This window comes from Lithobates pipiens, unplaced genomic scaffold (genome assembly GCF_037356315.1).
Source record: "Lithobates pipiens isolate NorthernLeopardFrog02 unplaced genomic scaffold, aLitPip1_a1.2 Scaffold_3, whole genome shotgun sequence".
Classification (NCBI taxonomy): Eukaryota; Metazoa; Chordata; class Amphibia; order Anura; family Ranidae; genus Lithobates; species Lithobates pipiens.
The window spans coordinates 250,295,607-250,321,852 of NW_027507790.1; the positions used below are offsets into that span (position 1 = coordinate 250,295,607).

At 48.2% G+C, this 26,246-nt stretch overlaps 1 protein-coding gene across 1 annotated transcript in view; it reads left to right on the forward strand.

Moving 5' to 3' along the window:
- Positions 1 to 2,399: 2,399 nt before the first annotated feature.
- The window catches only part of LOC143940030 (acyl-coenzyme A amino acid N-acyltransferase 1-like), a 32,245-nt gene continuing 8,398 nt past the window's right edge, over positions 2,400 to 26,246 (forward strand). The window contains exons 1-2 of the mRNA XM_077461082.1: positions 2,400 to 2,956; positions 18,531 to 18,733. Of these exons, the coding sequence (XP_077317208.1) occupies positions 2,494 to 2,956; positions 18,531 to 18,733 (666 nt within the window). The 5' untranslated portion in view covers positions 2,400 to 2,493. The remainder of the gene's footprint in view (positions 2,957 to 18,530; positions 18,734 to 26,246) is intronic.

Genomic DNA, 26,246 nt, shown 5'->3' on the forward strand with positions numbered 1-26,246 from the left:
TAAAGGCCTGGTATGCTCCCGGAGGGGGAACCCACGCCGTTTAAAAAAAAAAAATTAGCGTGGAGTTCCCCCTTGAGAGCTCATTCTCTGATTGGTCACGGCAAAAGTTGTCTGGCCTGGGGTGACCTAAATTCGCGTTGTAAGTCGCCCCAAGTCGTGTTGACAAGTCATGTCCAAGTTGCCTCCAAAAGTCACGTTGGAAGTTGTGTTGCCCCTGTGTGAACCGGCTCTTACAGGCCAGGTTTGCAAGATAACTGAAATACATCACAGGTGGTATCATTTGCTGCTCAGTGATTGCACTATTCTAGTCTGTATCTCCCCAAGGTAATACATACAACCTGGCCTGTTAGTGGGCCCTGAAGACAGGGTTGATGACAACTGCTCTAGAAGAACCATAGTTGGCAAACCTTGGTATAGACAACCAATGATGTTATAGGTGTATAGGTGACAATAATAATCATGCTATTGACATTGGTTTACCCTTTTCCTCCCCAAAGGGGAGGTTTTAAGCCATTGAATAGTGACACCTATGGCACATGAGGCTATAATTGTAAAATATATTACGGTTAATATCCAAAAAGTATGCCCATGATATGTTGTGAATATGATTTTTAAATAGTTATATAAAAAAAAAATATATATATATATATATATATATTCCCCAAAATTTTTACTTTTATTAAGGTAAATACACATACATGGTCATAAAAGGCACATCTGGTATAAAGTAATAATTTAAATTGCAAACTAAGCACATAGTGGGGTTTGCCGATAATACCATGAGGGATAAGGCACAATATATGGAGTATGAAAGCAAACAAAATAAAATACTGTCAGTATGGAAACATAAACGTATAGATAACGAAAGATAATACATATTCATCAATGGATACATCTAGATGTCAGTGGCATGAGATTGTGGGACTATATCAAGTAGATATGGTATGCAGACACACATTTCGGAAGATTCTAACCCTCAGTCCCAAATCTTATTACCGTATTTATCGGCGTATAACACGCGTCGGCATATGACACGCACCGACGTATAACACGCACCGGAATTTAAAAGAAAAAAACTTTTAGGAGGGAAGTTTAAGGGAAAAAACTTACATTTAAATGCCTATCAATGCAGCCTTGTCAGTGTAATTTGCAGCCTTGCATTGCAGCCTTGTCAGTCATTTGTAGCCTTGTCAGTCATTTGCAGTCTTGCCAGTGTCTTTACCGTTTAAAAATGGTGCCATCGAGATACAGAGCGGATGTCCTGTGTATCTCAGTGGCGCTCGGTAGTTCTCGGCCGTTCTCGGTAGCTTTTGGGTATCTTTGGCCGCACTCGGCTGTTCTCGGCTATTTTTGCCCACACTCGGCCGTTCTCGGCGTTTTTTGGCTGCAAATAGCCGAGAACGGGCAAAGATAGCCGAGAACGGCCGAGTGCGGCCGAAAATACCTGGAAGTCGCAGAGAATGGCAGAAAGGGTTAGAAACAGCAGGGGATTTTAGGGGGACCACCACATCAATTTTTTTTTAATTTGACATGGGGTTCCCCTTAATATCCATACCAGACCTGAAGGGCCTGGTAATTGAATTTGGGGGAACCCCACGCTTTTTATTTATTTTTTTATCAATGACTTTCAATGAGTGTTCTCTGTATTACGGGAGCCGACAATTCATTATAGCCGCGATTGATTTTAAATGACTTTTTTTTCTGCTGAAATTACACTTTGTGCAGGAACAGTTCTAAGCACGGGAAACATGCGCCCCTTCACAGGCACACTATAGACACCCCCAGGTATGAAATTGAAAGGAATATTACACTTTTATTGTTTCACTTTAATCATTGTTAAAATCACTGCTCCCGAAAAATCTTCAATTTTTAAAACTTTTTTTTGCATTGATCCATGTCCCCTGGGGCAGGACCCAGGTCCCCAAACACTTTTTAGGACAGTAACTTGCATATTAGCCTTTAAAATTAGCACTTTAGATTTCTCCCATAGACTTGTACGGGGTGTTCCGCGGCTTTTCGAATTTGCCGCGAACACCCCAAATTGTTCGAGTCGAACATGAGTTCGACTCAAACTCGAAGCTCATCCCTACTCTCTACCCATGTCGTTCTCACACCTTGTTTTAGCCCCGTAAAAAATATATTTGGGATGAGGAGGGAAGGAGCAACATACCATATAATATACGTTTAACCACTTGCATTAATGGAAGTGACTGTGGGAATTCTGATGAAAAATGCATTTGCATGGCGTGGTGAACCTGTAAAAACCTGAAGTACATATAATTAGGTAGTATGAAGTCTTAAAATATTTATTTTTAATATACTTACAGCTACTTTTTGAGCCTGGCACCTTTGATATCCCATATCTGTTAACACTTTTTTTACTCTATTAAATAGGTCATCAAAGTGTTCTTCCCTGTACTTTATAATTGAGATTTTTTTTGGTTTTTGGCAATCTGTCTCCATTCTCTTCTTTAAAATCTGCTGCATTTTACTATGGTGCATCTCACGGTCACACCAGAGTCTGCCTTAGCAGTTGAACCAGTGAAGATCAAAGCTTGGGGCCTTCCTCCACATCAGATTGTTACCATTAGAGCATGGCTGAAAGATGACAGAGGAGAGATGTTCTACTCCAGAGCTTTCTACAGAAGTGACAATGAAGGAAAGGTGGATCTTCAGCAATCCCCAGCCACTGGTGGAGACTATCATGGGGTTCATCCAATGGGACTTTTCTGGTCTCTGAAGTCAGTTACTCCACACTTCAGGTTGATCAAGCGGGATGTGATGGGGAGTCCCTTTGAGATTCACCTGGAACTCTACAGTCAGTTGGAACTTAAAGCGATGCCAGAATGTTCTCCTAATGCTACTGCGTGTCTGAGAAGATGGTATGTAGCTCCTGGGGTCCAAAGATTGCAAGTCCGAGAAGGGCAAATTCGGGGAGCTCTCTTCATTCCTCCAGGCAAGAAACTTTTGCTGTGTTTTCTTTCAATACAAATCTGCAATTTAATCAAAAAAATTTACTTGCTATTTTATTAAAATATAATAAGATTGTGTAGATGTATCCTAACAATTGGACTCTATCTAAAGTATCTCACAAAAGCGAGTACACCCCTCACATTTTTGTAAATATTTAATTTTATTATATCTTTTCATGTGACAACACTGAAGAAATTACACTTTGCAAAGTAGTGAGTGCACAGCTTGTATAACAGTGTAAATTTGTCTGTCCCCTCAAAATACCTCAACACACAGCCATTAATGTCTGAAGCAAAAGTGAACAAAAGTGAGTACACCCCTAAGTAAAAATGCCCAAATTGGGCCCAAAGTGTCAATATTTTGTGTGGCAACCATTAATTTCCAGCACTACCTTAACTAGGGATGCGCTCGGTGTTCGAGTCGAACGCATGTTCGTCTCGAACACCGGCTGTTCGCTGAATCCAGAACTTTGTGGGCCGTTTTTGCCATATTCGTGTGACGCTCACGGCCCACAATGCACTGCACCATCGCAGTGCATTGCTGGCTCATGATTGACCAAGCATGCACTGTGACCCAGCATGCTTGGCCAACCACAGCGCCAGCAGCGAGAAGAGCCATAATTGGCCACAGGCCGGATTCCTGTGTCCAATTATATCTCAGAGGGGTTTAGTACACGCCCCACACTATATAAGGCTGCCAGCGCGGTGGCCTTGTGTAGTGTGTTGCAGCGGTCAGGGAAAGAGCATGATAGGCAGGGACAGTGTCTTTGTTGCTTGGGAACCTAGCGCTTGTTCAGTGGGTGGTGTGTGCCTCCTGCACAGTATACACCTGAAGCTACCCTTTATTACTGGTGTTCTGTTTCTGTAATACAGGCATCTGCAGAAGTTAGAGTGGGTGGTGTGTGCCTCCGGCATAGTATACACCTGAGGATACCCCTTATTGCTGGTGTTCTGTTTCTGTAATACAGGCATCTGCAGCATTTAAAGTGGGTGCTGTGTGCCTCTTGCACAGTATACACCTGAAGATACCCCTTATTGCTGGTGTTCTCTTTCTGTAATACGGGCATCTGCAGCAGTTAAAGTGGGTGTTGTGTGCCTCCTACATAGTATACACCTGAAGCCAGAGGCGGCTCTTTAGGCAAATTAGGCGGTCGCCTGAGGCCTTGCGCTTATAGGGGCCTCGCAGTCCGCCTAATTTGTCTACTGGAGGAGGGAGAGCACTGGAGTAGCGTGGGCAGCAGGTGGACCTGCGTTGTGCCTGGGTCCGATGTTCCAGCCAACCGTGGGAGCCGCAACAACAACATTACTGACAGCACTGAACATGTGAGATTGCTGCAGTGGGCTGCCCCATTATCTGATAAAGTCTGCTGTCAAGCGGAGTCATCTCAGCTTCACATATCACATCGAGTGCTTGTACAGGAGGTGTGACTGTCTTATAGGTATATGCACACTGTAAGTTTACTTTGACCAGTCTGATACATCTGTACATCTGAACATCCACAGTCACAGTGAGGGTGCTGGGAGCTCAGCTAGAGTCACAAACCTCATTGGACAAACTGGAGAACCACAGTTGCAAAAGCTCTGCTATGTCATTAAAGCAACAGCCATCTTATGCCCATTACTGGCGAAGAGCAGTGAGGGATGTACCACTAGGAGAACAGGACGGGTGTAGCAGGACTCAGGAGCAGCCCTGGAAGAGTTACATGCTTGGACCGGTGAGTGGAGGGCTCAGCTGTGTGTGATAGAGGCGGAGGCTGGGCGGAATAGCCGTGCCCGTGTGCCCCATTGTGGAGGGGAATCTGTGGGAGTGGGACTACAATGTCCAGCATGTCTGTGGAGCAACTAACTTAGTGTGAGGCTGGAGGGGGAAGCATAGTGTATCAGTCCCACTCTCAGTATAACGTGTCTGGATGGCTTTGCAGTGTGAGGATTGAGGAGTGAGGATGAGCCCTGAACACCCTGATATATACACTGTTTCCACATATCCCAATTACCACATGTCAGCCCCCCCTCTACCCCCTCCCTCTGCCCTCTAACCCTCCTATCTCCCCTTCCATCCCCCCATTATTTTCTTCACCCCCTTTCTCTTCTCTCCTTACTTTCCCATCCTCTCTACCTACATCCTTCTGTCCACTCTCTCCTCTCCCCCCTCCTACTGCCCAGGCTATCCTCCCCCTACCTCTCTCTCTTCCCTCTCTCTATCCTCTCCCCCTCCCTCTCTCTCCTCCCTCTCTCTATCCTCTCCCCCCTCCCTCTCTCTATCCTCTCCCCCTCCCTCTCTCTCCTCCCTCTCTCTATCCTCACCCCCTCCCTCTCTCTCCTCCCTCTCTCTATCCTCTTCCCCTCCCTCTCTCTCCTCCCTCTCTCTATTGTCTCCCCCTCCTTCTCTCTCTCCTCCCTCTCTTTATCCTCTCCCCTTTCTTCTCCCCCCCTCCCTCTCTCTCTCCTCCCTCTCTCTATTCTCTCCCCCCTTCTCTCTCTCCTCCCTCTCTCTATTCTCTCCCCCTCCTCCCTCTCTCTCCTCCCTCTCTCTCCTCCCTCTCTCTATCCTCTCTCTATCCTCTCCCCCTCCTTCTCTCTCTCCTCCCTCTCTCTATCCTCTCCCCCTCATTCTCTCTCTCCTCCCTCTCTCTATCCTCTCCCCATCCTCCTCTATCTCTCTCTCTCTCTCTCTAACCTCCCCCTCCTTCTCTCTCTCCTCCCTCTCTCTATTATCTCCCCCTCCCTCTCTCTATCCTCCCCCCCTCATTCTCTCTCCTCCCTCTCTCTATCCTCTCCTCCTCCTTCTCTCTCACTGCCCTCTCTCTATCCTCCTCCCTCTCTCTATCCTCTCTTCCCTCTCTCTCAATTCTCTCCCCCTTCTCTCTCTCTCTCCTCCCTCTCTATAGCATCCCCCTCTCTCTCTCTCCTCTCTCTCTCTATGCTCTCCCTCTCTCTCTCCTCCCTCTCTATCCTATCCCCCTCCTTCTCTCTATCCTCTCCCCCTCCCTCTCTCTCCTCCCTCTCTCTATCCTCTCCCGCTCTCGCTCTATCCTCCTTCTCTCTATCCTCTCCCCCCTCCTTCTCTCTCTCCTCCCTCTCTCTATCCTCTCCCCCTCCTCTCTCTCTCCTCCCTCTCCCCCTCCTTCTCTCTCTCCTCCCTCTCTCTATCCTCTCCCCCTCCTTCTCTCTCTCCTCCCTCTCTCTATCCTCTCCCCCTCCTTCTCTCTCTCCTCCCTCTCTCTATCCTCTCCCCCCTCCTTCTCTCTCTCCTCCCTCCCTCTATCCTCTCCCCCCTCCTTCTCTCTCTCCTCTCTCTCTCTATCCTCTCCCGCTCCTTCTCTCTCCTCCCTCTCTCTATCCTCTCCCCCTCATTCTTTCGATCTTCCCTCTCTATATCATCGCCCCCCTCCCTCTCTCTACCTCTCCCCCCTCCCTCTGTCAACGCTATCCTCCCCCCTTTCCTCTCCTTCTCCCTCTCTCTCCCTCCTCTCTCTATCCTCTCCCCCTTCCCTCTGTCAATGCTATCCTCCCCTTCCCCTATCCTCTCCTTCTCCCTCTCTATCATCTCCACCCCTCCCTCTGTCTACGCTCTTCTCTCCCCCTTCCCTCTCTCTCCTCTACCCCCTTCCTCTCTCTATCTCTCTCTCCTCCCTCTCTCTATCCTTTCTCTCCTCCCTCTCTCTATCCTCTCCCCCTCCTTCTCTCTCTCTTCCCTCCTCTCTATCCTCTCCCCCTCCTTCTCTCTCTCCTCCCTCTTCTCTATCCTCTCCCTCTCCCCCTCCCTCTCTGTCCCCCTCCCTCTCTCTATCCTCTCCCTCTCCTCCTCTCTCTCCTCCCTCTCTCTATTCTCTCCCCCTCCTTCTCTCTCTCTTCCCTCCTCTCTATCCTCTCCCCCTCCTTCTCTCTCTCCTCCCTCTTCTCTATCCTCTCCCTCTCCCCCTCCCTCTCTCTCCTCCCTCTCTCTATCCTCTCCCCCTCCTTTTCTCTCTCCTCTCTCTCTCTATCCTCTCCGCCCTCCTTCTCTCTCTCCTCTCTCTTCTCTCCCCTCTCTCTCTCCTCTCCCCCTCCCTCTCTATCCTCCCTCTCTCTATCCTCTCCCCCCTCCCTCTCTCTCCTCCCTCTCTCTCTCTATCCTATCCCCCCTACCTCTCTCTCCTCCCTCTCTCTATCCTCTCCCCCCTCCCTCTCTCTTCTATCCTCTCCCCCCTCCCTCTGTCAACGCTATCCTCCCCTCCCCCTATCCTCTTCTCCCTCTCTATCATCTCCCCCCTCCCTCTGTCAACGCTCTTCTCTCTCCCTTCCCTCTCTCTCCTCTAGCCCCTTCCTCTCTTTATCCTCTCTCCCCTCTCTCTATCCTCTCGCCCCCCCTCTCTCTCTCTCTTCTCCCCCTCTCTCCCTTTCCCCTCTCCCACCTCCCTCTGTCCACTCTAATCTCCCCCACACCCCCTCTCTACCCCACCTCCCTCTGCCCATGCTCTATATCCTCCCCCCTCAGTATCCTCTCTCCTCTCCCTCCCCTCGCTCTATCCTCTCCCACATCTCTCTGTCCGCTCTGATCCCCCCCACCCTCTCTCTAACCCCCTTCCTCTGTCTACGCTTTCCTCTCCCCACTTTCTTTATCCTCTTCCCCCTCCCTCTGTTCACTCTCACCTCCCCCCTCTCTATCTTCTCTCCCCCACCCTCTCACCTCCCCTCCCCTCCCTCTCACCTCCCCTCCCCTCCCTCTCTCCTTCCCTCCCCTCCCCCTCTCTGCCCCCTTGTCTTTTCTCCTCCCTCCTTCTCTCCTCTCCCCCCTCTGTCTACTCTCTGTCCTCTTCCCCCTCCCTTTCTCTGTCCTCTCTGCCTCCCCTCGCTCTCTCTGTTTATCCCCATTCTCTCTCCCCCTTTCTGCCCTCTCTCCTCCTCCCTTTCTCTGACCTCTCTCCCTCCCCTCCCTCTGTCCTCTTTCCCCTTCCCCTCTACTCCCCTTTCTCTGTCCTCTCCCCCCTCTCCCTCCTCCTCCAGGATCATGTATTGTGTAAAGACCATGGACCTCTACACCAGAAGCATGGGGCCTCATGGACACTATGAACAGCGAGGTCTAGAGGGGTGGCCAGGACACTTGGAGTTAGTTCAGCATGTAATTTTGTGTGAAATGGTGAACTTAAGCCCCGTACACACGAGAGGACTTATGTCTGACAGACTTCCGAAGGAGTTCCGTCGGAGTTCTGCTGGAATTCCGACGGAGTTCTGACGGACTTTTCGGCTGAGCGGACTTGGCCACACACAATCACACTAAACTCCGACGGATTCGAACGTGATGACGTACGAATGGATTCGAATAAGGAAGTTCATAGCCAGTAGCCAATAGCTGCCCTAGCGTCGGTTTTAGTCCGTCGGAATAGCATACACACGAGCAAATTTTTCGAAGGGCCCGGGTCCGGCGGAGTTCCTTCGGAAAAATTTGAAGCATGTTCCATATTCTAAAGTCCTTCGGACTTTGGCGAGTCAAAAGTCCGTTGCAGCCCACACACGATCGAATAGTCTGACGGACTCAGTCCGTCGGACTTTGGATGTTGAAAAGTCCGCTCGTGTGTACGGGGCTTTACTCTTTAAGCCTTCCAAACTATCTCAGGGCATGAAAAAAGGCCCTATAGGTGCTGCATTCCTCTTATCTACCTGGTGGAAAATTCAGGAGACCTGACTCCCCAAGAACTCTATCATATACAGATCTAGACCAGCCAGAGGAAGTGGTAAGGCTCCAATGGTTGTTATTGGCTTATAACTTTGATGGATGGCCTCCTTTACCAGTAAGGTGGAGTGCAGGCCCAAGCATTCTACAACAGTGGCTCGTCAAGATTTGGATAATGGAGCACCTATGGTTTAGGGGTTCAGAGGTATGTGACCATACAACCGCCAACAACAGATGGGACATGGGAACCTGTGGGTGATGTCACTGCTCCAGGCTTTACCAGTGATTGTCAAGTGCTCTCTCCTCTCCCCTGCAGCCAATACTGATTGACACAGTGGATCATGTGACCAGACCGAAGCTATAAGTCCACGGTTAGAGAGCTCCAATTACTTGCCTTGCCCCAAACACTGACAACCCATGCTACGCCACTGGAGGAGAGAGCCCAATATCGGGAAGAAGGGTGATGCTGCCACCTCAAGCTGTCAAAGGTGCGCTCACTGGTGTGATATGATCCAATAACATGCTAGAATCTTTGAGGACTGGCCATGGGTGGATTGCTATCAGTTAGTTGTACACTGTACATTGCAATGTAGTATTCATTTTTATCGGTTGAATTATTTTTCCAATTATGGGCGTGAGAGGGCCTCATGTCTAAGTTTTGCCTAAGGCCTCACAAAACCTAGAGCCGCCTCTGCCTGAAGCTACCCCTTATTGCTGGTGTTGTTCTTTTTCTGTAATACAGGCATCTGCAACAGTTAAAGTGGGTGTTGTGTGCTGCTTCTGTAATACAGGCATCTGCAGAAGTTAAAGTGGGTGTTGTGTGCCTCCTGCACAGTTTACACCTGAAGCTACCCCTTATTGCTGGTGTTGTTCTATTTCTGCAACACAGGCATCTGCAGAATTAACATTGGGTGTTGTGTGCCTCGTGCACAGTATACACCTGAAGCTACCCCTTATTGCTGCTGTTCTGTTTCTGTAATACAGGCATCTGCCGCAGTTAGAGTGGGTGTTGTGTGCCTCCTGCACAGTATACACCTGAAGATACCCCTTATTGCTGGTGTTGTTCTGTTTCTGTAACACAGGCAGGCAGCTGCAGTAATTACAGTCGGTGTACTGTGTCATCTGCTCAGTGTGCACCTAAAGCTACCCCAATTGCTGGTTTTCCCATCTCCCTACAGGCCCTTTCTATGTCTGGAAGGCCAACAAAGAGAGGCAGAGAGTCACAAACCAATAAAAGAGGACAAGCAGGCTCTGTGTCTAGAGACAACAGTGCTGGTCGTGGACGCGGTGCATCACAATCAGCATGTGGCCATGGGACACGCTTGTCCTTATTTTCGGCAGCTGGGCGTGTTGAGCTGCATCATGCCGAAGACTTGGTAGAGTGGATGACCAAACCCTCCTCATCCTCCTCATCCTCACTCACCCGGGCTCAGGGTACTAGCAAAGCAGCTGCCAATGCATCCTCTTAACTCGTCTCAATGTCATCAGTCACTCTTTCCCTAGACCCACCATGTCCTCCTGAGGAGTCCCCCGAACTGTTTGAGCACAGTATTGGGTACATGCTCCAGGAGGATGCCCAGCATTTTGAAGGAAGTCTCTGATGATGATACCCAGCTAGAGGAAGGCAGTAGCTTGAGCGCAGAGAGAGGGGATGCTCAAGAAGGACAGCAATCTGGCAGTCATGTTCCATCAGCTGCAGCATACTGCCAGGTTTGCTCCAGTGATGAAGAGGGAGGGGATGATGAGGTCACTGATTCCACGTGGGTGCCTGATAGGAGAGAGGAGGAGGAGGCACATCTCCAACGAGGCAGGATGCCCTCTGGGGACCAGGTTAAGGGCAGCACACCGACTGAATCACACCGCAGAGGTCCGCCTGTGCAGGGCGCTGCCTCTGTGCCTTATTCCAAAAGTTCTTTGGTGTGGACCTTTTTTGAGACCAGTGCATCAGATCGCACCGCTGCTATTTGCAACATATGTCTCAAGCCTATCTCGCGTGGCCAAAACATCAGCCGCTTGGGCACCACATGCTTGGCCAAACATATGTTGACCTGCAATGCAGCTCATTGGCAAGCTTACCTTAAAGGCCCACACCAAAGAACAAAGCAGACCTCTCCTTGCTCCTCATCAGCTGGGATCTCCAACCCCACTAGATCTTCAGTCCTCTCTGAAACCTGCACTGAGAGGAATGAAGGTGTAGAATTAGGTGTGTCACAGCCAAGTACTTGCGGGCACTCTGCTAGCAGTACACCGATGTCCGATTGTAGCAGGCAAATTTCCCTGCCCCAGCTGCTGGACCATCGAAAGAAGTTCACTCCCAGCCATCCACATGCCCAGTGGTTGAATGCTAGCTTAGTTAAATTGCTAGCACTTCAACTGTTGCCTTTTCAGTTGGTAGACTCTGCCCCCTTTTGTGAGTTTGTGCAATGTGCGGTTCCTCAGTGTCAGGTTCCCAAACGCCACTTTTTCTCATGGAAGGTGATTCCGGCTTTCTACCGGCATGTGGAAGGCAATGTCCATACCTCCCTGGACAGGGCGGTCAATGGTAAGGTGCATATTACCACTGACTCATGGTCCAGCAGGCATGGACAGGGACATTACCTATCTTTCACGGCCCATTGGGTCACTCTTCTGGCAGCTGGGAAGGATGCAGGACAAGGTGCAGTAGTGTTGGAGGTTGTTCCGCCAGCACGCCTCCAAAATGCTACTACTGGTTGTGACACACCTCTCTCTTCCACCCCCTCCTCTTCTTCTTCCTCCATGGCCTCTTCCAGTGCTTTGTCCTCGGAACCAGCGGTGCTCCGTAGGCGTTCAAGGGGCTATGCAAGTGCGCAGCAAAAAGATGCCATGCCGTGCTTGCGCTGGTTTGTTTGGGGGACAGGAGCCACGCTGGGGCAGATATTGTCAGCTTTGCAGGGGCAGGCCGAGAGTTGGTTGACGCCACGCCAGCTTAAAGCGGAGGTCCACCCTAAAGTGGACCTTCCGCTCATCGGAACCCTCCCCCCCTCCAGCGCCGCAATTGGCACCTTTCAGGGGTGAGGGGGGTGCAGGTACCTGTACAGTACAGGTATCTGCACCCACTTCCGGGATAGCTCTCAGCGGAAAGGGGCGTAGATTACGCCCCTTTCCGAAAGTCCCCCGCTGCCTGCTGGGAAACACACAGATCCCAGAGGCAGCGGGTCCATCCTTATTGCGCAGCGCGACTCGTGCATGCGCAGTAGGGAACCGGGAAATGAAGCCGAAAGGCTCCACTTCCTGATTCCCATACCCAAGATGGCGGCGGCAGCACCCGAGAGACGATCGAGAGATCGGCTTCAGGTGCCGACATCGTGGGCGCGCTGGACAGGTAAGTGTCACTATTTTAAAAGTCAGCAGCTGCAGTATTTGTAGCTGCTGGCTTTTAAAAAAAAAAAAAATGCGGACTCCCGGCGGACTCCCGCTTTAAGCCAGGAATGGTGGTTTGTGACAATGGCACCAACCTCCTCTCCGTCCTCCAACAGGGACAACTGACCCATGTGCCCTGTGTGGCTCATGTCCTTAACCTGGTGGTGCAGCGGTTCTTGGGCAGGTACCCAGGCTTACAGGATGTCCTGAGGCAGGCCAGGAAAGTCTGTGTGCATTTCTGCTGATATAATGCCAGTGCTCGGCTGGCTGAGCTCCAAAAGGAGTTGAACCTGCCCAAGAACCGCCTTATATGTGACATGCCTACCAGGTGGAACTCAACATTGGCTATGCTGCAGCGGCTGCACATGCAGCAGAGGGCCATCAATGAGTACCTATGCGACTACGACACCAAGACAGGGTAAGGGGAGCTTGTTTTTATTCACCACGCCAGTGGGGCATGATCAAGGATGCATGCACTGTCCTTTCACCATTTGAGGAGGCCACGAGGATGGTGAGCAGTGACAGTGCATGCATCAGTGACACTGTACCTCTTGTACACCAGCTGGAGCATACGCTGCGTGGAATAATGGACAGGGCACTTGAGGCAGAACAGAGGCAGGAAGAGGAGGACTTCCTTGCCTCTCAAGACCCCCTTTATCCAGACAGTGTTCCTGCTGTCCCACCCATCACACAGGAAGAGGACGAGGAGGAGGAGGATTGTGTCAGCATGGAGGAGGAGCCTGGCATTCAGCATCAGCAGCATCAGTCTTTTAGATTTACAGTCCCAAGAAATCCGTGGACTTGTACGTGGCTGGGAGGAGGTGGCTGCGGATCATGTTGTCCTTAGTGACCCAGAGGACTCCGGACCGAATGCCTCAGCTAACCTAGGCTGCATTGCCTCCCTGATCCTGCAAAGCCTGCGGAAGGATCGTCATATTCTTCGGATCATTTTTCAGCCCCTGTTTAACAGGGGCGTGTAATTACAATTGTTGATGCAATGCTTTGCAGCAGGGCTCATTCCTGCAATCCAGATAGAATATATGGGAGAGGTTGCAGTGTCATGGCACCAGCACCAGTGCCTAAGTCCCAATTTTCCAGCCCCTGTTTAACAGGGGCATGTAATTAACATTTTTGATGCAATGCTTTGCACCAGGGCTCATTCCTGCACTCCAACTAGAGTATCTGGGAGAGGCTGCAGTGTTGTGGCACCAGCACCAGTGCCTAAGGCCCAATTTTTCAGCCCCTGTTTAACAGGTTCAAGTAATTACAATTTTTGATGTAATGCTTTGCAGCAGAGCTCATTCCTGTACTCCAACTAGAGTATCTGGGAGAGGTTGCAGTGTCGTGGCACCAGTGCCTAAAGCCCATTTTTTCAGCCCCTGTTTATCAGGGGCATGTAATTACAATTCTTGATATACTATTTCACAGCAGGGCCCGTTCCTGCACCAACCTAGAATAACTGTGAGGACTTAAAGTGCTGTCGCAACACCAACACCTTAGGCCCACATTTCTGCAGAGCATATAGGGCAGACCCCTACATTCAAACATCCAACTTGCAAACATCTCCTACTTGCAAACGGAAGGAGACAACAGGAAGTGAGATGAAAAAAGACAGACAGCCAAAACAATTATACAGGGGTGATAACCCTTCACTATGTTTTCCAAAAAGCTTAAAAATAGATTTTTTGACTTGAGCTACACTTTCAAAATGTACCAGTTCAAAATTACAAACAGATTCTACTTAACACAACAAACCTACACAGTCCCTGTCTTGTTTGCACCGCTTGTATACTGCTGTTCTGAGTATATAGGGCCTGGGGGCCCCACACCTTTCCTTTTTTAAATTTGGGTACGGGGTTCCCCTTAATATCCATACAAGACCCAAAGGGGCTGGTAATGGGCAGGGGGGGCTACCCATGCCATTTTTCTCACTGATTTTCATCCGTATTTCCGGAACCAGACATTACATTAAAACCGCAAGCAGTTTTAAATGACTTCCGTTAAATGTCATTTTGTGTAGGGACTGTTCTAAACATGGGAAACACGTGCCACTTCACAGGCATACTATAGACACCCCCAGGCATGATATTTAAAGGAATATTTCACATTTTTTTCACTTTAATCATCATTAAAATCAGTGCTCCTGAAAAAACGTCCCTTTAAAAAAAAAAAGTGCCATTGATCCATGTCCCCTGGGGCAGGAGCCGGGTCCCCAAACCCTTTTTAGGACAATATCTTACATATTAGCCTTTAAAATTAGCACTTCGATTTCGAACGTTCGAGTCCCATAGACTTTAATGGGGTTCTAAAGCTCGTACAAAATTTCAGTCCTTTCAAAAGTTCGGTGCGAACCAAACCGGGGGGTGTTCGGCTCATCCCTAGCCTTAACCCTCTTGGGCATGGAGTTCACCAGAGTTTCACAGGTTGCCACTAGAGTCTTTTTCCACTCCTCCATGACGACATCACAGTGCTGGTGGATTTTGGAAAACCTTGTGCTCCTCCACCTTCCGTTTGAGGATGCCCCAGAGATGCTCAATGGGGTTTAGGTCTGGAGACATGCTTTGCAGTCTATCAACTTTACCCTCAGCTTCTTTAGCAAAGTAGTGGTCTTCTTGGAGGTGTGTTTGGGGTTGTTGTCATATTGGAATACTGCCCTGTGGCCCAGTCTCTGAAGGGAGGGGATAATGCTCTGTGTCAGTATGTAACAGTACATGTTGGCATTCATGGTTTCCTCAATGAACTGTAGCTCCCCAGTGCAGGCAGCACTCATGCAGCCCCAGACCATGACACTCCCACCACCATGCTTGATTGTAGGCAAGACACACTTGTCTTTGTACTCCTCACCTGGTTGCCGCCACACATGCTTGACACCATCTGAACCAAATAAGTTCATCTTGGTCTCAGCAGACCATAGGACATTGTTCCAGTAATCCATGTTCTTAGTCTGCTTGCGGGCTTTCTTGTGCACCATCTTTAAAAGAGGCTTCCTTCTGGGATGACAATCATGCAGACCAATTTCATGCAGTGTGCAGCGTATGGTCTGAGCACTGACATGCTGACCCCCCACCCCTTCAACCTCTGCAGCAATGCTGGCAGCACTCATACATCTATTTCCCAAAGACAACCCCTGGATATGACGCTGAGCACGTGCACTCAACCCCTTTGGTCCACCATGGCGAGGTCCTGTTAAACGCTGTATGGTCCACCGTGCTTCAGCTAAGTTTCAGGGTCTTGGAAATCTTCTTATAGCCCAGGCCATCTTTATGTAGAGTAACATTCTTTGTCATGAGGTGCCATGTTGAACTTCCAGTGACCAGTATGAGAGAGTGAGAGCGATAATATCAAATTGAACACACCTGAGACCTTGTAACACTAAAGAGTCACATGACACCGAGGAGGGAAAATGGCTATTTGGGCCCAATGTGGACATTTTCACTTAGGGGTGTACTCACTTTTATTGTCAGCGGTTTAGACATTAATGGCTGTGTGTTGAGTTATTTTGAGGGGACAGCAAATCTACACTGTTATACAAGCTGTACACTCACTACTTTGCATTGTAGCAAAGTGTCATTTTTTTCAATGTTGTCACATGAAAAGATATAATAACATTTTTACAAAAATGTGAGGGGTGTACTCACTTTTGTGAGATACTGTATATCAGCAATAAATATTTCCCATCCAGCCCAGTGTGTCACAGTGAGTGATGCTATTTGCAGGGTTGTGGGCAAAAGAACAGGGGACCCAAGAAACAGCCGCTCCTTCGGGGGTACAATAAATTACAGTAAATAAATAATGGGAGACAGCACTAGGAGCAAATCAGATATACTGTAGTGGGCATGAACTGGTGAGAAACCATGCTGACAAGAGGGCAGAGTGAACAGAAGGATGTCTCATCAATGTACTGTTGCTCCTTTACAGTTCAACAACAAATCAGGGATTGGGAAGGAGGGGTGACCTAGCTGTATTGCTACTCTACAGTAGAGAAAAGTCAGGTCACCAGCCTAGTTGTGCTACCTGGATGGGCTGTGTAAATCTTAGGATTGCATATATAGAAATCAGGGCCGCTGAGAAGGGGGGTATCGCCATTCTACCAGGCCTTCTGTAGGGAGGCTGGGCACACGGGGTAGCCTGGACAGCAGGGGGATCAGTGCAGGAGGACAATTGGAAAATTCTGCACTGTGTCTGTGTCTCTCCCTGCAACAGTTAAAAGCCGCTTTCTCTCCCTCCCCCCTGTGATTACTTTGCTTCAGTTTTATCTTCTTCAGTGCAGCTTAGACTACAGAGAAAGGAATTGAAGAATATGTGTCCTCAGTCCCTTTCTCTGTTTCAAAGGAGAGATGTCAGGGGACTGTTTATACCCCTGATATTTCAACCAAGATACCACCCCCCCCCCCCCCCCCAACAGCGAACAGCGTTGTAAAAAAAATGTATAAAGAAGAATTTAAAAAATTGTATAAAAAAAAAAAAGTTAATTAAAGTTAAAATAGCACCTTTATAGCACCTGAAAAAAGAGGCTCCATTCACTCCAGTGTGAAAGCCTGAGGGTGCTGGCAGGGAGTCACAAAAAGTCCTGACAGCAGCTTCCTTGGAGCAGTGAACTCACCGCTCCTCTACCGCTGCTCCCCATTGAAATCAATGTGGGGGGTTAAAACTGCCCCGCTATCGGCCAAATAGCGCCGCTAAATCTAGCGCCGCTTTACCGCCGACGCCCCCTGCGGCTCGGGTGAAAGCCATCTAAGTGCAGTTTGTGCTGCTTGAGCCACGTATTATTCTTTAAGAATACAGTGGCTGTATGAACACAGCTGCAGGTCCTAATTTGATAGGTGTGTGGGTGAGTGGCCCCGAATGCACACTATCTGTGTTTGGGGCTGCACACTTGCATCCACCCGCCTGTCAAATTAGGACCTGCGGCTATGTTCATACAGCTGCTGCATCCCCATAGCGTAACATGGGCTGCCTGCACACAGCAACAGCCACATAGAAAAAAAAAACACTGATTTACACTGTAGAGGTCACAGCACCTATGTAAATGAGCCTCAAGACTTAATTTACATGCAAAATATATTTATTAACTTAATGCAGTTTTTTTATCTTTTAGATTTAGCAGGAATTGTGTAAGTTATGTTATGTTTGCAAAATAATCACTTTTGTTCCAGATAACACCCGCCCGTTAGCTGAACAATATAAGGCGCTTGCACTAAATAGCGTGCTTTTTAACTGGGGGCTGTGGAATTATAGCAGCTGTATTAAAAGGCTTTAAACTTAAAACCACCACAAATGTACACAAATCTCTACAAAATGGATAAATATATCATAAGATAAATCCTTCCACCTATAGAAAAAAACAGCGCTTGTTACTCTGTTTAAAAAGATATTGTTATGGTGCAATCTTATATTCTAGGGTTAACCTATATGTATACACTAATCACACATGAATAAATCATTAATATGCAGATCATTCATGATAATTGTCCTTGTATCCGGTTTGTGCTACAATGTTCATCAACTCTCACTTAGTGATTAAACCGTACAAATGAAAAAAAGTTCTCTGCCACAGTTCATAAATGTATACTGTATAGCCCTTCCTTAGCGAGACTGCACTTCCACACGTGTAAAACTGTGCTCACAAATCACTGGGGGGTACCGGTAAGTGAAAAACTGAAAAAAAAAACCTTTGGTTTTGTTCTTACCAGATCCACCTGGTTTCACAAGCCTTTAGAAATCACTTTTTATCGGTGCTTCAAGCTGAATTCCATCCACATCATAGGCTCCAGGTGTTCAGAATCTCGGAAAAGGGTAATTACAAAAAGCACACATAGCGTAATTCCGTCTCACACAAAAAGCTATTTATTTGAATCAAAAAAGTATAGCACTCACAAACAAACAAATCTTTAAAAGCATTGGTTCATTCTGCATGCATAGTTCTTTACGATAATCAGGATCAGGAAGAATATTAGCATCCGCCGCTACAAGTTGTTACTATAAGATAGCTCACGGTTTTAGCTGCACATCTTTCCTCCCTCCTGTCAGTCTCACTATGCCAGTGTTGTATGCTTCCACCCTGATGCGTTTCGTCGTATTGACATCATCTGAGGGCCGTCAAGATTGCACCATAACAATATCTTTTTAAACAGAGTAACAAGCGCTGTTTTTTTCTATAGGTGGAAGGATTTATCTTATGATATATTTATCCATTTTGTAGAGATTTATGTACATATGTTATGTTTGCGTCTGCTAATAATATTTGTGTATTTTCAGTGAAAATATTGTTTTGATATTTTCAGGAATGGGGACCCTCTCAGGTAGGTTGTATGCCTGTGATTTCTAAAGGCAACCCCGCTAGAAATACAAATGCTTTGGCATGTAAAACCGATACCATAGATGTATTGCGACTATGTACAATATATAGCTGTTTTCCTGTAGTTCCAATTGACCTTAACCATAACTCCCTATAATTGATATTGCTTATCCTGTGAGTAATGTATTGGAAGCCTATAGAAGTAAACTTTCTGCTCTTTATCCAGGTGAGGGCCCATTCCAAGGAGTCATTGATCTATTCTGGGGTTCTGGTGGCCTCATGGAGTTTAAAAGCAGCCTCCTGGCTAGTTGTGGCTTTGCCGCACTTGCTTTGGCTTATTTAGATTATGAGGATTTGCCAAAGACCTTCGACTATCTGGATCTAAAATACTTTGAAGAAGCTGCTCAGTTTCTAAGCAGTCATCCAAAAGTAAGTCTAAATATTACTAGAAGATAAAATTGTTGCTCTAAATGAATGTCCATATCAAACCTCATGGATAAAAAATTGAGAGGTTAAGAAATGAGAAACTCCTGATAATTCCACTGACAATCTATAAGCAACAAACGAGCAGCTGTTACAATACACAAGTAACAAACAAGCAATAATTGCAATACATGGCAACAAACGGACCACACATACACATAGGATGATAGTACATATCTCATGCCCATACCGCCTTCAGATCTCCCCTCTCCAATGCCAGCTCAACACTCCAGACCCTGGCTAACTGGAGTAGATAAACTCATGTCCCTTCTCAAGTCAATTATTCAGTGGCTGAGACACAGGGATCTCCTGTACACCTGGACACCCAGTAATCAAAGTGGGTATTTACTGTCTCCAACTGAAATCCAGAGACTTCATAGCTACAATGGTGATAAGTGAAGCCAGATTGTCCCAAATTTAAGTCTGAAATCCTTATGCGGGCAAATGCCCTCTGATCCAAAAACCAAGGTATGTTTTTTTCAGTTTGCTACCTGCCATCAAGAAACCAAATTGGTCTATGTTTTATTGTGCAGAGCAGTGAAATTATGTGCTGGAAGTTTCTTTGATACAGCAAACAGCTTTACAATTATGAAGGATTAGCAATGCAGGTCTTACAGCATTAGAAACAAACTGGAACAAGGAGCATACAACTACAGTACATCAGTGTTGCCAACCTACCAGACTAAAATTCACTGACACAAAACTCAAAATTTACTGGCACAGCCAAGTTTTTACTGGCATTTTCTAAAAGTTACAAAATGATGGTTTTTCAGTGCAAATTTCAGTACTTAAGCTACAAACAAGTACAATATGCAGTAAGCAATGTGGTTTAAGATGCATATTAAGGTGTAAAATATATTTTATGATATAGTAAGGGTGGATTATTATAACCCATCAGATTTTGTCACATATGTCTGGAGAGATTTCCCCTTCATTTCTGTTCCATAGCCACCACAGAAACTGAGCAGCAATCCCAGGTAGCCATCAGGATCACCAGAATTTAGGTCCCCAATTCTAAAGACTTCCTGTCTCCATTGCTCCATCCCTTCATCACCTCCTGTCTCCATCCCTCCTCCACCTCCTGTCTCCATCCCTCCTTCACCTCCTGTCTCCATCCCTCCTTCACCTCCTATCTCCATCCCTCCTTCACCTCCTATCTCCATCCCTCCTTCACCTCCTGTCTCCATCCCTCCTTCACCTCCTGTCTCCATCCCTCCTCCACCTCCTGTCTCCATCCCTCCTTCACCTCCTGTCTCCATCCCTCCTGTCTCCATCGTTCCATCCCTCCTGTCTCCATCACTCCTTCACCTCCTGTCTCCATCCCTTCTTCACCTCCTGTCTTCGTCCCTCCTTCACCTCCTGTCTCCATCCCTCCTGTCTCCATCGTTCCATCCCTCCTGTCTCCATCACTCCTTCACCTCCTGTCTCCATCCCTTCTTCACCTCCTGTCTTCGTCCCTCCTTCACCTCCTGTCTCCATCCCTCCTGTCTCCATCGTTTCATCCCTTCTGTCTCCATCACTCCTTCACCTCCTGTCTCCATCCCTTCTTCACCTCCTGTCTTCGTCCCTCCTTCACCTCCTGTCTCCATCCCTCCTGTCTCCATCGTTTCATCCCTTCTGTCTCCATCACTCCTTCACCTCCTGTCTTTACCTCCTGTCTCCATCACTCCTTCACCTCCTGTCTCCATCACTCCTTCACCTCCTGTCTCCATCCCTCCTGTCTCCATCGCTCCATCCCTCTTGTCTCCATCACTCCTTCACCTCCTGTCTCCATTGCTCCTTCACCTCCTCTCCCATTTCCACCCCTCTTTCACCTCCTCTCCCATCACCTCCTGTCTCCATCCCTCCTTCACCTCCTGCCTCCATCGCTCCATCCCTCCTGTCTCCATTGCTGCTTCACCTCAAGTCTCCATCACTCCTTCACCTCCTGTCTTCATCTCCTGTCTCCATCCCTCCTGTCTCTATCGGTCCTTCACCTCCTCTCCCGTTTCCCCCCTCCTTCATCTCCTCTCCCATCTCCACCCCTCCTTCACCTCCTCTCCCGTCTCCACCCCTCTTTCACCTCCTCTCCCGTCTCCAGCCCCCCTCCACCTCCTCTCCCGTCTCCACCCCTCCTTCACCTCCGCCCCTGTCTCCATCCTTCCCTTCTTTCATCTTTCCATCACTAAATCCTTCTATCCCTTGCTCCATCCCTCCCTCCCATCATACTGTCCATCCAACAATCCTTGTGCCTTATATCCCTCCAACTTTTCTATCCTCCATTACTTTCATCCCTCTATTATTCTGTCTCTCCCTCTATCTGTCCATAACTCCATCCTTTGCTCCATTACTCCATGTCTCTGTCTCGCTCACATCCCTCCATGCCTTGCTCTATCCCATCATCCATCTCTCTGTCACCCAATCTATATATAGGGCTCTTTCACACATATACTGTATGTCCATTTTCATGGACTCCACTTGATCAGCAGGGATTGTTCCGTTTATCTCCACTGAGCCGGCAGAACATTTAGACTAGTTCGTTCATTTTTCGGCCAGTTAATAGGCACAAAATCGATAATCGTTTGAGCTGAAAAAACTATTTTCTGCCGAACTAACGATTAATTGAAAGGTTAATGTGTTTCCCATCCGAACTGTCAGCACTAGGTATATGTTAAAAAACAAACAAAAAAATTGCATTCATTTATGTCCACTGAACGATTTATCGGTCATTACATGATGGCACTATCTTTTGCCCTCATGGCGAATGTTAATTTTTCGAAAATGGGTCTGGCCGATTTTTCGTATAGTGTACAGCCAGCATTAGGCTAGGCTGAACTCCGTCCTCCACTGCAGACTGTCTCCACTCGTCCCCCTCCCAGCATCTCCTGTGAGGAACTCAAATAAGGCACACTGAGAGAAAGGGAGAAGGCTACAAGTAGCTTCACTCAGTCAGATCATCTGAAACTCTCGGTCTCAGCTGGCTCCAGCCGAGAACTGCACATGTGCAGTCGAGCCGAGAGTGTCACTGGCTGAAAGTGTATGTTTTCACTGGTAGGCTTTTCACTTTACAGACTTGTAGTAGGAGCCCCGGTCAGTCCCTGAGGCATCCGATCAAACTTGAAGAATCCCAGTGGGCTAATAAAGGCAGTCTTCTCCCTATCTTCTGGATGCATAGGGATTTGATAGTACCCACTCTTCAAATCCAACACACTGAACCATTTGGCCTCAGATAAGCACTGCAAGGCTTCTTCTATGTGAGGGGTTGTGTATTGACTGGGGATAGTTCTTTGATTCAAGGTTCGTTAATTGATGCACATCCGGAGAGACACAGTCTTCTTTCTCACCACCACAATCAGGGAAGCGTAAGGACTTTGTGACTCTTTAATCACTCCTGACTTTTTCAGTTCAGCTAGTTGTTCCCGAAGGTCTTCCAAATCACATAAGGGGATCCGTCTTGCCCTTTCTCAGAATGGCTTATCCTAAGTGAATCGGATATGATCCTGAGCACTCTTAGCACAGCCCACATCAAAGTCATATGTTTTTCGTTCATTGACGGACGCAGCTCCTTTAATTCTTGACCTTAGGGTTATCACTCCACCTTCAGGAGAGGACTATGCAGAACATGTAACACATGTAAAAACAGCAAGACTGCACAGCACCGCCCAGGGGGTGGTCCCTCTGGATATAACCCCTCACCCTGCAGCTCAGTTTTTTTCTGCCTGGTATAGGAGAAGGACCTAGGCTCCTTGAGGGGACCACTGGTCCTGGGATTTTTTTCTACAAATGTTTTGATCCTGTGATCTACTATCAACAGCTGGGCTGGGTGACAGGCTGGATAATATAGATTTTTGTAGTCTCCCCAGCCTGGCCATCGAGCATGAGCAGACCCTAGCTACACGCTGGGTCAGCCACGACATGCCCCTTCTGCTCCAGGGGTGGCTGGTGAGCTATATGCTCCGGGGCACACATATGACTCGGGCTACTGCTGTCCATGTCACAGTGTGCCGTGGCCAGCAGCCACCCGTACTGCTCGGGTGATGGGTCTGTGGTGCAATGCGTCCAGCAATCCCAACGGGAAGGGTAAGTATGGCTCTCTGTGCCTCGGCAGGATTGAGCAGCTGGGCATTCCCTGGGAGGTCGACTAGGGGGTCTCTCACTCTCCCTTTCCACTCTCCCTATCCCTCATTCTCTCCTCCCCCTGCTGGGGTCACTGTGTGACTGGGCATATGGTGCGGTGAAGGTACCTTGGCCGGGGGACCTCCTGGGGGCACCCCGAGCTTTGGCAGGGCTGCGCTAGCTGTTATGGTCTGTTTTTGCTTTTCTGCCCCTTTTTTCTGCACTGTGAGGTGCCTGAGTAAATTTACCCTAGTAGAGGCTGCCACGTGGGCCGTGGCCATTTTGCAGAGGCCGCGGCCATTTTCCTGTAGTCTTATGCAATGGGCTGTTAGCCATTTTCTAGAAGGTTCGGCGGCCATTTTCTTGGTGATTTTTGGACAAGGACGGCCGGCTGCCATTTTCTTGTAGCCTTTACCTCTAGGCTGGGTCTGTTTACCTCAGAACAGCGTGGGTTTGACTTTGTGACTGAAACAGGGCAGAGCGGTCTGCAGCAGCACAGTGCAGCACTTGGTCAGGGTGGTGAGTCCTGCAGAGGGGCCCCTCAGTCTGTGAGCAGCTAGGAGGGTGGGATTTGTGTACCTTGCCTTAAGTCCCTAAGTTGTGACAGGTGAGCTAGGGTCAGCATGGTATCAGAAGCTGGCAATTCTTCCCCAGACATCCCTGCTATTGCAACCGACTCACCTGCAAAAAATGCGGTGCCTATGGGCGCTTTGTTGGCAGTCCTGGAGACCTTTGTTGCCAGGGTGGAAGCGATATGCGGGCACAAGGGGGGTAAAAAATGCCTCCTGCCCCGGTCTTCTGGGGAGAGCTCTGATTCAGACTCAGGCCCCGCTGTGACTGGTGGCCCCTGTTTTGACGTGTCAAAGGATGCGGACCAGGACCGTTAGGACAGTGATAATGACTCTATGTCCGAGTTAGTGCAGGAAAAAGCGCTAATAGGAGCACTTATCACTGTGGTGCGGGATACCCTGAAAATACAGGATGCAGCAGGAACTTCTGCTGAGGAGGCGGTCCCTTTTGGGTCCCGCAAACCGGCCCGCACGCCTAAGGTGTTTCCGTATTTGACTTATTTTGATAAGTTCATCTACAAGGAATGGGGAAGTCCGCAGCGGGCCTTTTCAGTCCCAAGAAGAGGGCGTTATCCCTTTGAGGAGAGCCTCCTGAAAAAAATGGACGTCTCCTCCGGTCTTTAACCCCCCGGTATCTAGGTTAAATAAAGTAACCAAGATTCCGGTAGAATGGACTCCTGCCTTCAAGGATCCTGCCGACAAGAGGGCCGAAGCAGTGGCCTGGTCCATGTTTACGGTAGTGGGCTCAGCGTTACAACCTGTGCTGGCCACGGCCTTGCTGTCGCAGACGCTTACTGAATGGGCAAAGTTGTTGCACCATGATTAGGAGAAGCAATAATCTCCCCTGGTCTGCGTAGAGCTGGCAGACCAGTTAGTTACGTTCCCCCTGCTCTCTAGAGCATCAGTATCAGCAGTGGTGCTACAGCGCCTGATTTGGCTGAAATGCAGACCAGGCATCTGAAAAAGCACTTAAGGATTTGCCCTTCCAAGGTGAGAGGCTTTTTGGAGCTTGGCTGGATGACATTAAAAATGTTACCAGTGGGAAGAACACATTGCTCCCACAGTCCAGAAAGGGTAAGGAGCCACGCCATAGGCAAGGGCCCTCCTTTTCAACTCAGAAACGGCTTTTTCGTCTGCCCGGGTCGGCAGGTGAGCGTTCCCAGTCCGACAAGGAGCCTTCTGAAGGACAAAAGCGTCCCTGGTTTCGCAAGCCAAACATGTCTTGTGAACAAAAATGTTACCGAATGAAGGTTTGCCCCCACCCAACTCTCGGGTGGGGGGTCACCTTCAGGAGTTTGCAGCTCGGTGGACCTCTCAGTGGGTCTGCAAACTTTTCATCCAAAGGGGCTGGTAATGGGCAGGGGGGATACCCATGCCATTTTTCTCACTGATATTCATCCATATTGCCGGAACCAGACATTACATTAAAACCGCAAGCAGTTTTAAATGACTTTTTTTCCGTTAAATGTCATTTTGTGAAGGGACTTTTCTAAACACGGGAAACAATTGCCACTTTCGGGCATACTATAGACACCCCCCAGGCACGATATTTAAAGGAATATTTCACTTTTTTTTCACTTTAAGCATCATTAAAATCAGTGCTCCCGAAAAAACAGCCATTTAAAAAAAAAAAAATTTGCATTGACCCATCTCCCCTGGGACAGGAGCTGGGTCCCCAAACCCTTTTTAGGACAATAACTTGCATATTAGCCTTTAAAATTAGCACTTTTGATTTTGAATGTTCGAGTCCCATAGACTTTAATGGGGTTCTAAAGTTCGTACGAATTTTCGGTCCGTTCGAAGGTTCTGGTGTGAACCGAACCGGTGAGTGTTCGGCTCATCCCTACTCACCATAAAATCCTTTTGTCTGAAGTTCATTGATGGACACAGCACCCACCCCTCTTATTTATGTTTTTACTGCTTTTTGACCAACTGAGCTGCAAGAAGCCGGGTGAGGGGTTATAGCCAGAGGAACTGCCCCCCCTGGGCTGTGCTGTGCAATCTTGCTGTTTTTACATGTGTTACATGTTCTGCCTAGTCCTCTCCTGAAGGTGGCGTGATAACCCTAAGGTCAAGAATTAAAGGAGCTGTGTCCATCAATGAACTTCAGAGAAAAGGATTTTACGGTGAGTACAAAAATCCAATTTGTTCGGAACATCTTCTCCCACCGATCTATCTGCTTTAATCCTTAATTCCCAAACAATGGGGAGGCATGAGCAGTGGTGTCTTCCATCTCTGACTTGGGCTGTCTCATTCTTATTTTCCAGGGTAGCAGCACTGACATTCCCAATAACCATTCAAGGCTTTAGGCTAATTGGGGGACTATGACGTTCTGCACACAAACAGGAACTTACACCGGAACAGAGACTGAGTGGGTATAATTTCTGGAAATAACTATAACCCAACTTCCTCCTCTGTAGGATCAGCTTCTACCACCACGTACGGACCCAGTTGGTCTCAGGACAACTTGACAGTGGCTTTGAGACAGGCTCTCTCTCCAGGCTGCAGCACCCTTTCTTGAATGTCTAGTCGCCACAACCTCCCCACTTCTTTGGCGGGTGCCTTCTTTTCTAGCAATGCCCTCAGAAATGCTTGCCTCAACTGAGGATGGATTTTTCCAACAGGGGCACCTTCTATGGCCAAGAGGGTGAATAGTCTTCTCACTAAATTGGTATTAGTTCAGCAAAGAATTTCTGCCGGCTCCAGGCAGTCGAGGGCATACAACTGCTAATGTGTCCAATGTCTCTGGCCTTCCAGCTTAAACAGAGTTGACGGTTATGTTGATAGGTATGTAA